The sequence below is a fragment of the Anas platyrhynchos genome, chromosome 19, assembly GCF_047663525.1.
Source record: "Anas platyrhynchos isolate ZD024472 breed Pekin duck chromosome 19, IASCAAS_PekinDuck_T2T, whole genome shotgun sequence".
NCBI classification, from domain to species: domain Eukaryota; kingdom Metazoa; phylum Chordata; class Aves; order Anseriformes; family Anatidae; genus Anas; species Anas platyrhynchos.
In genome coordinates this window covers 4,361,802-4,373,908 of record NC_092605.1, presented here as the reverse complement: position 1 = coordinate 4,373,908, position 12,107 = coordinate 4,361,802, and the positions used below count along the sequence as shown (strand labels likewise).

General features: G+C 40.4%; 1 protein-coding gene across 6 annotated transcripts in view; it reads left to right on the top strand.

Moving 5' to 3' along the window:
- The window catches only part of SPAG9 (sperm associated antigen 9), a 63,219-nt gene that overhangs the window by 1,836 nt on the left and 49,276 nt on the right, over positions 1 to 12,107 (top strand). For all 6 annotated transcript variants that reach the window (XM_027471262.3, XM_072025731.1, XM_072025729.1 and 3 more), the window contains exon 2: positions 5,359 to 5,479. In XM_027471262.3, coding sequence (XP_027327063.1) covers positions 5,359 to 5,479 — 121 coding nt within the window. The remainder of the gene's footprint in view (positions 1 to 5,358; positions 5,480 to 12,107) is intronic.

Genomic DNA, 12,107 nt, shown 5'->3' with positions numbered 1-12,107 from the left:
TGTTGTCCTTGTCAGGCATTTAGTTGTTTTACAGTGCTTTCTGGACTTCAGTCTAGAGAGACTGTTGCCATAAATCACTAATTCTGACACAAACTGCATGTAAAAGGCTTTTATTTAAATATATATTTTTATTAAGAGTGTCAGTAGAAGGGACAGATACAGATGTTTTTCTGAACTAGTTGATGAGCAAGTCAATCAAGCTTGAAACCCAGGAAGCACTTTCCAGATTGAAAAAATCAGGCCTTGGGCAGCTGAACAGAAACCATAACAATATGATGAAATAGAATATGGCATATATTGTGTTATTCGGGCTCTTCAGAAGCTGCATGTACATATTTGTACCTCACTGTGATCACCGTTTCTTTGTGTCATGGTAAATTAAGGGGAAAAGAGTTAACACTGTCTTAAAAACTACTACTTGTGCTGCAAGACAGCTCACTGATGCTTTTTAAAGAGCAATTAGATCAAAGACAGCATGTTCCATTGTGAGCACCAGGGTCATCTTTTTGGTATGTGTTGGGATCAGTTCTGCCATACGTTTGTGAAATTGTCCCATAAAGCTTGGTACGTTCATGAGGGGTGTGTTTTATTCAGACTTGATTGATCGTTGTGACTTATTTTTGAATGTTGAGGTAACCTGATGGGTGCTCTATTAGTGAAACGAGAGGGAGGGAACGTGAATGTAGCGCTGTTTTTCTCTGACAACAAGTTATTGGCTTCATGTTTCTCTTTTCTTTCATTTTGGAGGTTGTTTGTGTGCTCTGATAGCAAAATGGAGACCTGTGAGCTACAAAGTTCAATGTTCCATACTGTCTGTTCTGACTACCCCGGAGAAGTAATGTCCCTTCTTTTTACTTTCTGTTTGCCACTGTAGGAGTATTTATTTGTGGTAATATCTCTGGGAAGATAAATGGTTTACTGTTTGAATAGCAATCTCTTTACACCGCTGTCCTAATTTGCCTCCTTTAATTCTTGAACTTAAAAAGAGCTAGGAAATGTTCTGGAAGCTGTTTTCGCTTCTGTTGCGGTGACTTTAAAATAAAGGAAGATTTCAGAAATACCAGACCTGCTTCTCAGTCCCTCAGATAGTAGTCGAGATCTTGTTAATTGCTATAAAGTCATTTGCCTTTTAACATAGTGTGCTTTGTGTAGAGCTGGAGAAATAGAGGAACTCGCTAGTCTGCTGTTCTGCTTACAGTAGTGCATAACTTATCTTCCCACCTCGTAAACGAGAGGCGGCGTGCCCTGTGACAGAAGTGGGAGAGGAGGAAGGGTTTGGAGTTCTGCTCTCTTACCCATTACTTCTGCAGGAAGCCAAAATCACTATGCCACTTTGTACTTCGGTGTGCATTGCTAGCAGGAGTTTCAGGTGGACTTGGAAACAGACGAAATGCGTCACTGTCTAGCAGTGTCAAGCAGCCTAACTTCCCTTTCAGTTTTTCTGCTGGTGGTGGGATTAAGCTGCTTTCCAGGTCTGATATTCAATATGTAGCTGCTACTTCTACAGTCATGAAAAAGGACTCACCACCATGAAGATTAGTTTAAGTAATAGCATGAACTTGATAGCTAACTTCTGTTATAGGTCTCAGAGCTTACTAAAATAGCATCAGCTCTATACTCAGTTGTTTTCAGCTCCACATTATCTACACCAAGTCTAGCTGAGCTGGTTTTTGACTGTTCCTATCTATAGGATACTCAAGGAAGAGCATGCCTTTGGCTGAAAAACTAGCATCGCTGCAATAAAAGTTACTCAAGTCTGTGTCATAGGGTAATAAAGGGCTGCCAAGTAGGTGGTACCCTCAAATCAGATGTGCTCAGTACTGCACATGGATCATGTGACAAGAAAACAAGTTAATATAGAAGGAAACAGAAGATGAAGACACACACAGGAAGAAATGTTTAATTTTGCTAGTGCTATATTACCAAGTCACTAAATGGACATGTGCTTGAGAGACTGTTCAGAATGTATAGTATATGCTTTGCTGTTTTAGTTTGTGATCTGAGTTCATGTCTATTGCAATGACTATTGCTCTAAATTTTATATAATCAATTTTAAATCTGTGTGAAGGCTTCTGGAACTTATTTGCAAAGCACTCTTATACTTTATACTGGAAGTCTTTAAGAACAGGTCAGACAAATGCCTGTCTGAAGTGACGTAGTTGATACCGCCTAGAGAAAATGGGAAGGATTAAATGGGAGTTACCAAACATAGCTTGTGAAGGTATCTCAGGCTTGAATTTCAGCGGTAGGCACATGCAGAAGGAAGTGTGCATCATATCCTGTGCTTACACATCGTTATATATCAAAGTTAGGATGCAGACACCGGCATTGATCATTGCAGATTAAGAGCCTGGAAACAGGATGACCTCCTAAGGACAGTTTGAGCCTTTAGATTAGAGTCTTCTGTAATCACTCATTCTTTTAAAGATGCACTGGTGTCCTTCAACTTGTTCTTCTCTTTTTTTATTTCTTTTTTTTGGAAAAAAGCCCCCAAACTCACTTCTCATTAGATTGGTAAGATACGGCTTTGTGGCCTATGGAGGAAGTTGCATGAGACGAGGAACGCTAGCTTTTCTGTCTGCCTGAGTATTTTGTGTAATTAGCAGCTCAGGTTGAAATAAGAAATCCATATATCGAGTGGCCAGTATGTTCCTATGTGTGCTGCTGCATTTACTTTAAGCAGTGCAGAGAGCGTGCTGGATTTAAGTGTGCTGTCAATGTGTTTGGCTGCAGTGACTGCTTATCTGACTGGTCTTTCCATCCTAGTCATACAGGCTTAGTCAAGGCAGGGTGACCAGCTCCCGGGGCTCTGCCTGGGCCTGCCCCGTCACAGGAAGGGGAGATGAAACAGCGCAGACACACTCAGCCTCAAGGACTTGGTCTGTGGCTTGATCTTGTACAGTTCTCAGCAGAGGGAGAGAAAAAAAGATCCGTCTTGAATCAGAAGGTTTTCTGAAGAGATTTAACTTGAATGCTTACTCTAACAAAGTGAAGGTAAATGAGTGAAAATCTAACAGATCATTTATTTAACTTTAATGCAAAACCACTTCTCTTGCGTGCAGTTGAAGAACATGAGAGGAAATAGGAAATAATGAAGGACTCTGTCCACAGTATTGTGAGCAACAGTGGCATTGATGGCTTTGAACGGCTGCTTAGTCAAAAGTATAATTGTCACTGGCCTTTTGCAAATTCTGAAACACATCTGACTTTAGTTGGTTCTCTGATGATTTCCCAAACAAAGATGTTATAGTTCTGTTTCATAATTCTTCTTTCATGTTTTCCCATGTTTTATGTACCAGACCATGGTGGTATTTAGCCCTGGTGCCAAATTTGCGTCCAACTTTGAAGCCCTCCTTAAAAAGGAAGTCTGCTAAGAATGAATAAGCCAGACTTGACTTGAATTTTCAATATAAAAGGGGCAAAACTATTTTATCATCTGCTGCAAAGGAGAGATTGAGCAAGTTTTAAGTTTGAGGTTTTTGGTCATACGCTGTCAAATTAATATTCCTAAACTTTTTTTGGAGGGCGTGATGTGCAAAGACTTTCACATCTGTCTTTTGGAAGTGGGGGAAGAACTAACTTTTAAATTGCAGAACCCGAAGCAGTCCCACCTGGGTTAGTGTCAGCTGCTCCTCGATTGTTTCATGACTTTTGCTGCAGGCACAGTCATATGAACGCCGTTTGGAGTCCTGTGATAGCCATGTAGAGCTTGCCTGAAAGGAACTCTTGTTCTTCTGCATAGATTTTGATGCATTTGTACATTTGAAGTCATTTTTAATAAAAATCTCTTCTGATGACCGTGCTAAGCTGAAGCCCTTTCATAGGGTAAGAAGCTGTAGTCCATATGTTTGTTAAAACTTACCAGCTTATTAAAAGTTGGTGTGTCAGTGTCTGGATTATTTTTTTCCACTAAATTCTCCTAGAAACACACAGGACATGGTTATATTCAAATCACCTGTAGTATTACTATTTGAAAAGCTGGTTTGTAACAGGCTCACGTGCCTTTCCTTCTGCTTGTGCACTTTGCTTTTCCTTCTGGGTGTTGTTAAAGGTTACCAGTTAAACTGATCCCCAGTGTGAAGATAGCTCGTAACCTTGTGACTGCTCCAAGGGAATCCTTCCCATTAGACACCACCTTCTGCTCAGTCCCATCAAGTGGGTGATTTTCCCACTTCAGGGGGAGGACTGAAGGAAAGGAGGGAAGTGGGCACTGTCCTTTTTCCATTAATCCTGCTGGCAAGATGAAATTAATGATCCTTTTTTAACTTTCTGCCTCTTGCCTAGTATCTGGGCTCCTTTTCTTTGCTTCCATGTGGTATCCAGCTGCAGCTTTCTTGCTGAACCCCATTGCTGTCTGGGCTCTTATTCTCCGTGAGGGCCTCTGGTATGCTTTTCCTCGTGTCATTAGCTGTCTTTGTAGCTTCTCTTCATGCCTTGGCCTTTTTGCAGTGCTGAATGGAGCTCTGTGTGACCTAATCCATCTTTGGCTGTTCGAGGTAGTCTTTGTGCTGCCAGGACATGCTCAATTTCTTCAGGTTTTGGTTAAGATAAATAAGGGGGGAAAAAAAGCTTTTAAAACTTCCATAGTGACGAATTGTTAACTTGTATGTTACAGAATATAAATGCTGATACTTGTTAGTGAGCTCCAGAATGTTGAGTGATGCTCCTTGGTAAACCACAGTAGCAGAAGGTGGTGTGACCAGCACTATTGCAGTGTCTGTAAGTGGTTGGCTAAGCAGTTGACAGATTGGAGGAGATGGTTATTAAGCTTTTGATAAAGACTCAACGTTTTATAACCTGTTGGACACTAGAAGCAATTGGGTGGGGATGGAAAATGTGTGATATTTTTGGCTGGCATTTGGGAGGTGTGTACTGCAGTGGCTGTGTTTTCATTTCATGGCTTTCTGGTGAAGGTGTGCTTCATAGATGTTCAGTCAAATCAAAGGATACTGAGGCCTTCTGTATTCCCATGTGGGGTTGGCAGGCAGTGTGTGAAGCTGGGATAGAATAAAATAATTCATGTTTGTGTTAGTACTGAGCGGGATTCTCTGAAGAAGCTGGTACTTAGATGATGGTGATTATGCAAAGCATGCTGGATGGATGGGATACTTGACCAGTGGACACAAGAGTGAATGTGGGCTGTAGAGGTGTTATTCTGGGAACCCAGTTGTACCCTTCTTTGCTGTGAAGAGCTCTGTATTGTCTCCTACACGCTGCTTGAAGTGAAAGTCTTTCTACTTAAATCTAGGAATGATCGTGCATCTGTTGCTTCAATTTGATGAAATAGAAATGAAATTTGCTCATGCCTTTTAAAGTTTTTTGAACTCAAGTCTAATTTGACTATATTTTCCTGTCTAGAAATTCATAGAGTTTGAAGATTCTCAAGAACAAGAGAAAAAGGACTTGCAGACCAGAGTGGAAGCATTAGAATCACAAACTCGACAGCTTGAACTAAAAGCAAAAAACTATGCTGATCAAAGTAAGTAAAATATATATTGCACCGTGTTGAATGTGATAATAGTGTGTTAGAATTTTGTTCTGTAGAATGGTAACATACGTGCCGAATATCTATACTGATTTGTGCATTTTGACAAACAACTTTTAACTCCTGTGCAAGTTTGTTTTCCTTACAATTAAGGCAAAAAAAAAAAATAGATACATGCATATGGTTTATAATGTGATTCTTCTTCTATCATATTTGTTTTCCTTTTAAATCGTGCTATCTTCTTCTTTAGCAACTTTTTCAAGAGCTTTTAGAACTTGTTTTGCAATCAGTAACAAGAGAATAAGCTAACTTTCTTCCCCACAAATAAATTTGCATCTTATTAAACTGTTGCCTGTGCTAAAAATAAATGTAGTCTTTGGGTTTAGAAGTGTTACTGGATAAGAATACCTCTGCTTCTGATTCTAGTGAGCATTTGTAAAACTTTGCTGAATTATTTTTAAGTCATTTAGTATTTACAGAAAATGAGTTGAGGAAGTGTACTTCTACTTTGAGATGTTCTGTGTAATTTACCAAACTTTGTGTAAGTTTTGGAGAAACACAGCAATGTTTAGTTTGTTTGAAATATGGAAAGTTACAAAATGAATGTAATGTAGCTCTTGGTTGGACTGGTTCTTATCCAGATGGATTCAGTGGTTGATCATTCATTCTTCATTGTGGGTTTTTCTACCTCTAGTTGAGGAAAGGGTAAAGAAAAAATAATAACAAAAAACCTCTAAACCACAAAAATATTCTCTCATTCCATATCTTCCACCCCCAGTCTGAAAGTGAAAATGAAAGCTCTGTTGCTAATCATGGATTCATTTCTTTTTTTTTGCTTTGAGTCTGTTAAGTGTTCAATGAAGGTTCTGATCTTTGTGTTTTCATTTAACATTTTTGGGCACACTATAGAGATGTTGATTAACGTCAATTGATGTTTTTGTCAAACTGATGAGAGGTGCTTCTGAGCTCACTTCTGTTCACCTAAGACGAGTATGCCTGGCTGTTAATATACAGCTTTTATTGCTGGCCCATGCACAAATGCAGTGACGGAGTGTTATCAAGCCTGATCAGGCTGGGATAAGATCAGCTTCTAAAAGCGAGCTGCCACTTGTCGAATAGCTCTCTTTTCCACTGTTCTTTCCTCCTCTGTTTCTTGTCAGCCACCTTCCATGTCTGTAATGCAAGAAGTTAGAGCTTTCTTTTTTCATCCTAAGATATAATAATCTTCTGTGAAGTTTGGTTTTCAGTGTTATGAGTAAGGGTAGAAACGTAACTTTTGAGAAACAACAGAGCTGTATGGAACACTGGGTTTGGCTTATGATGTGGCTTGGTAGCTTGTCTAGGACAACATGAAAGTGTTACAAATATTTGAAATGCTGCTGATGCAGAGTAAGATCAAAGGAGCCGTAAACACAGTTGTGAACACCTAATGAATATTATGCAACTGAACTGATTTTTTTAGTGATCTAAATTTCTAGGGTATGAAAACGATGCAGGTATACAGATTATTCAAGAAGTCTAACTTTGCAGTATTACCTCTTCTATTCCATAGGAAAGGAAATTTGTGTGTCCTATGACACCAAAAATAGAAGTATGTCACTTGAGTTCACTGGATGCAGATATGAACCATCTAGTTATATTTCTTTGTCTCTACGTCTGGTACTGTCTGTGCACTTAAATCAGTCTGTGGTATTGCCAGCTGTTACCACACCGACACTCTGAATAGTGGTGCTGTTATCACCTGTAATGGGACGTGCCAATTCCTGGCACAGGGTGAGTAAGCTAGTGAAACCTGGCCTGGCCCTTCTGGGTCAGAGTACAGAGGCTGAGATAGCGACATCAGTTTATCGGAAAATGCTTCATGTATTACTTCGTACCTAGTATCAGTGGAATGTGATATACTAGTTTACTTAGTATCAGTGGAATGTGATAGATACTAGACCAACCATTTTTACATCCCGTTTTCTTAGGGATCCACTTCCCAATCTCAGAATCAAAGCACTCTTGAGCCTGGCAACCATCTTCGTGAGACACCATGCAGTTTTGCCACAGGCACAAACCTAGGGTTTATGTTTAAGCACTTTCGTGCATATTACATTGGAAAAATTCACCAAGTGGCCGTGCTGGTGTTTGGCTGCTGTTGAACTGCCTCAAAGTATGTGGGAGGTCTGTTTTGTTTTTCATCTGAGAATAGTGGTGTGGGTTTGGTCAAAGATGGAAATGCCAGTCTTGTGAACTAAATGGAGACCCAGGGGTTTATGCCTTGTATATTTTAATTCTTGCTGTCAAAATACAAGACAGACACAAGAGTTCAGATGTTGGGTGACTTACTTTGTGCCTCCTGGTGAAGAATGACAGCAAGAATGAGTCATGGGTTTGTTTTGACTCAAAATAAGTTTTTTGTTTTTTTTTTTTTTTTTGTCAGTAACATAAGTCAATAAGATTTTGACTCAATATCTAGGCTTTTACTTACATGTAAGTTACAGATAACACTGAAGTTCAAGTTGGTAAAATTTCACAATAGAGCTTATTGGCATTTTCATAATTGACTGATTTTTAGAATAAAACTCAATTAAGACATGGGGCTACATCTTTGAAGGTAGTTTCATCTGCTAGATGGTATCCAAACCTTGAGCAGGATAAATAGTACTCCCTTCTGCTAAAGAGTTCACATGTTGCTCCTCACAGAGATTGAAATGCTTTACAAATAAAATGAACTGCTTTGAAAACACTTAATCTCAGTGATCTTCACACTAAAAATAATATTTCTTTCAACTGAAGTATCATGTGGCATTATGTTCATAGCCACATATTTAACCAGCTGGGCTGGAATAAGTCTGCCATTTGAAATTAAAGAAGTGGAAAAGGAAGCTTAGTTTTTGTCAACTAGTTTCTACATTATTGTGGTTCACTTCCCACCCACCACGTTACCGATTTAAACGTTTGCTGTCAGCTGCAGCCTAGACCAGTGACCTACCATGACAAAACATTTCCTGGAGGAATGGGGAAGGGGCAGAGGGGGACAGCTTGGCCTGGTGGCAACGCTGAGAGTGCACGGAGCTGCTGTAGATGGTGAAAGCCTGTGTGGCAGGGGCAGATGCACGTCTAGCTATCACTTGCACAATATAAAGCACCTGATCCTTGGTTTTGATGGGTTGTGGTGGTTGTCGAAGTCAAGTTTCCTGCCAGAAAATAGCAGTGGCAAGTTGCATCCTGGGATATTTTGGTAAACTTTACAACTGCTTGAAGTAGAGCAAAGGTGTAAGGATTTGTGACTTCTATTTGAGTGCAGGAATGTGCTGCTGTGGCATGGCTCTTTGACCTGTCATCCATCTACTCGTCTCATTTTGCACTGCTGCTTTTCTCTGTGACTTTGCATTGTCTGCCCCTCTCCAGCACTGCGTTGGCGGCCTTGGCTGTCATTGTTACCTGTGCAGGGAGCACAGGGAAGTCTGGCCCTGTGGCTAGTGGAAGTAAAAGCAAATTAAATCTCCAGGATCTATCTTCATGATACTTGTCTTGGGATGATGTCAGTACAGGCAGTTTCAGAAGCTCTTGCTGTCAGTCTTAAGAAAAATTTTACTCGGAGAGCAGATGTCTCTTTGGCTTTATTGCTCAAGTAGACTTCTGGATTTTTTTCTCGACAGCAGAGGGCACCTGTGAACATTGCAGGGCTGTGCCAGGCATGGACGTGCTGGTGTTTCTTTCAAATTAGAAGCTTTAACACTTCAATTCTTCTCTTCTCCTTCCCATCCCTCACACTTCAGACAAGTGTCTGAGGCTGACACCAGTCTTTGATAACCCTGAACGACTTTATCAAGAGCTTTAGATAACTGCCTAACAGTTTCACATTATTTTAAGTCTTGATTGTAGCGATGCCACTAGCTCTGCTTGTAACTAGCTTGCAGCTTTAAGAAGTTTCAAATTTCAATCTTGAATCTGGAAAATCAGGCTCACAGAGCTGTTTAAAAACTTGTAGTACAAATGCATACCTTGCTTGTCCAGCTGAGCTCCACAGTGGCACATGCTGTGTTGCTGTGGGTGTTGCTTGGTCTGGTTACTAAATGGGGTGTGAGCCTTGCGGTGCTCCCTTGGTGCCTCAGTGAATTCTGTGGGAGCTAGAGAAGTTTATTCTTTTCCCTCCTTGCATCACTCTTTGGGAATATCAGGTGGCTTGGTTTGTTTGTTTTGTGAAAGGCAACTATAGTGTATCTTGTGGCTTATTGCATAAGTGAACGGCTTTGGGATGTTCTTTCTGGAGGAATAATTTTTCAGGTTAACTTATTCACAAGGATAGTCAGGTTTAATCCCAAGAGAAATTGGGGGAAAAAAAGTCATCTGGATGGATCAAGTGCTTTCTGAAAGTGATGGTAGGCTCTGGGAGTTGAGAGATTTGGTTTCTTTTCTGGATCTGCCTAGAGCTTAAATATAACCAAGGTATCATGCCACATTTGACAGGACAACTGAAGCACAGATAGGTTTCCATACCTCATAAGTTTATCAAACATAAACTTCCTAAGTATGCTTGTTAGATTTTATTTGGAAAAAACTACATATAAAATTAAACCTCTGTCTTCAGAGCTGGGGACATTGTGCCACAACTGTTGGGTTGACTATTTCCCACATCAGGTGACATAACCCAGCAATTGATACTGCTGGCCGTAGGCTTTATTTGGGATATGAGGCAAATGTTTTGGCAGCTGATGTAAACATGCAGATTTGTTTTCCTCCTATGCTAAACAGAGCTGTTGCTTTTACTGACTTCCAGAGATCGCAGGACTGGTTACTGTTGTGAATCTTCTGCAGATGTTTGCTATTCATTTTCATCTGAACTTGCCAGATACCAGCATTATTACAGCGTACACCGAGATGGACATCTTGATATACAATCTGAAGGCACCCAGCGCCAGAGATCTGCTGACACCTTACTGCAGAAGCAATTGGATGTAGATGTGTGTAGTTAACAATGAAACTTTAATATGAACTTTCACCTGTGAAACCTAACATTGGTTTGAGACGTGACTCGTGACTTGAGTATCTGCACACGTGATAATGTCAGCAACTGGTGTGAAATACAGCTGTTGGTAATGCTATTTCTAGGGACAGCTCAACTGGAGTGGTTTTTCTAAGGAGTTCAAGAGACCTTTTTGGTAGATCCTCAAGCTGAGAAGCTAAGGCTTGTTCAGGGGAGGTCTTTATTCCCATGTATTTCTCAAAGACTGAAAGCAGGCTCTTTTCCAATAGAATAGGAACAGAGCATATCAAGTTCTTGTGTTTCTTGATTAATGAATTTGGACCTTAGTTTGCTGGGTTCTCCTCAGCGTTGCTCATCTACATTGGCTTGTTGACAAGGCACAGATACTCCCCCTCCTTCTACACTGTGCTGTGGGTATCGTTTACTAAACTTGAAGAACCGTTCTGTGAGGAGGAGTGTGAGCATCAAAGTGTGCCAGAAACAAACACTTGTTTTTGACTAAAGCCTTTCTCAGTTGCTTGGAGAGGTGACGAGCCTGGCAGCGTTTCAGGAGCTCCCTGGGTACCTCCTGCTGCTCTTGCACCAAGGGGATGTTTATATCCCAGCTCTGCCACTCCAGCCAGAGCATCTGTGACAAGGCACTGCTGTTACGTAGGAAACAAACAAGCTCCTGCCGTGGGGAGTTCAGACCTGAAGGTGTCTGGTACCTTTCCGCTTGAATGCGAGCGTGGAATTATCATCTATACCCCCTCTGTTAGTTCTTTATGCTGTGAAAAAGGTGAAGACCAAAAACAGTGCTATTACAGCTTCAGTTATGGTTCCTTTTTACCTTCTTAGAATAGTTTTCCAATGCTTAATTTTTATGGGCATCTGTGGGCTGCCTTATGTTGAGAAGCTATAGCAGTATCTGGTGTTTCTACGTTGTGGGAATCAGTTGTCCACTAGATGGAGCAGAGGCTACAGTTAGCTCGGGAGGTTGCACTAAGTCACGCTACAAGGCTGGAGGCTAAACCAAAATGGAGTAGAAAATGAGAGCAGTGATTGGTCTGCTGTGAACTAATCTATTAATATACCTGAGCAAAAGTGGTCAGAGTAGGTTGAAATCTTCTGACATGTAATTAACTGCTTGTGGAAATCTATTTTTTAAATTGAGTGGCATGCCAGTGGTTTGGGTGCTGAATTTTGTTATAACTCTATCATTGTTTTTCTCTAACAATGGAGAAAAGCTTTAAAAGCTTTTTTTTTTTTTTTTGTACTCCTACATTCCCAAGTTGTCTGGGTTATCTGGCTTTAAACACAAGTCCAGTCTGCTGTCCTCTGCATTTATGTTGACTCTGGATTTTTTTGGAAAAAGTGACTTGCTTCAGTAGCCAAATGTATAAGCAAATATATTACTTTTCAAAACAAACATCCAAAACTTTCTTCAGTGAAACACTATTTTGGCCAGAGAACAAGGGAGAAGATCCAATTTTTGATTTGATTTTTATAGAAGTTGGCTTGTACATATCCTTGTTCATTTGAATTTCAGTCTCTGTGAGGGAGCCGGGCAGTGCAGCTGTCTGCATTAATATAATGGAAAGGTGGTAGCAGAAAGTTGAAGGAGCGTTTTTGAAGTTATGTCAAGCTTTTGATGATAAATTTCTGTGA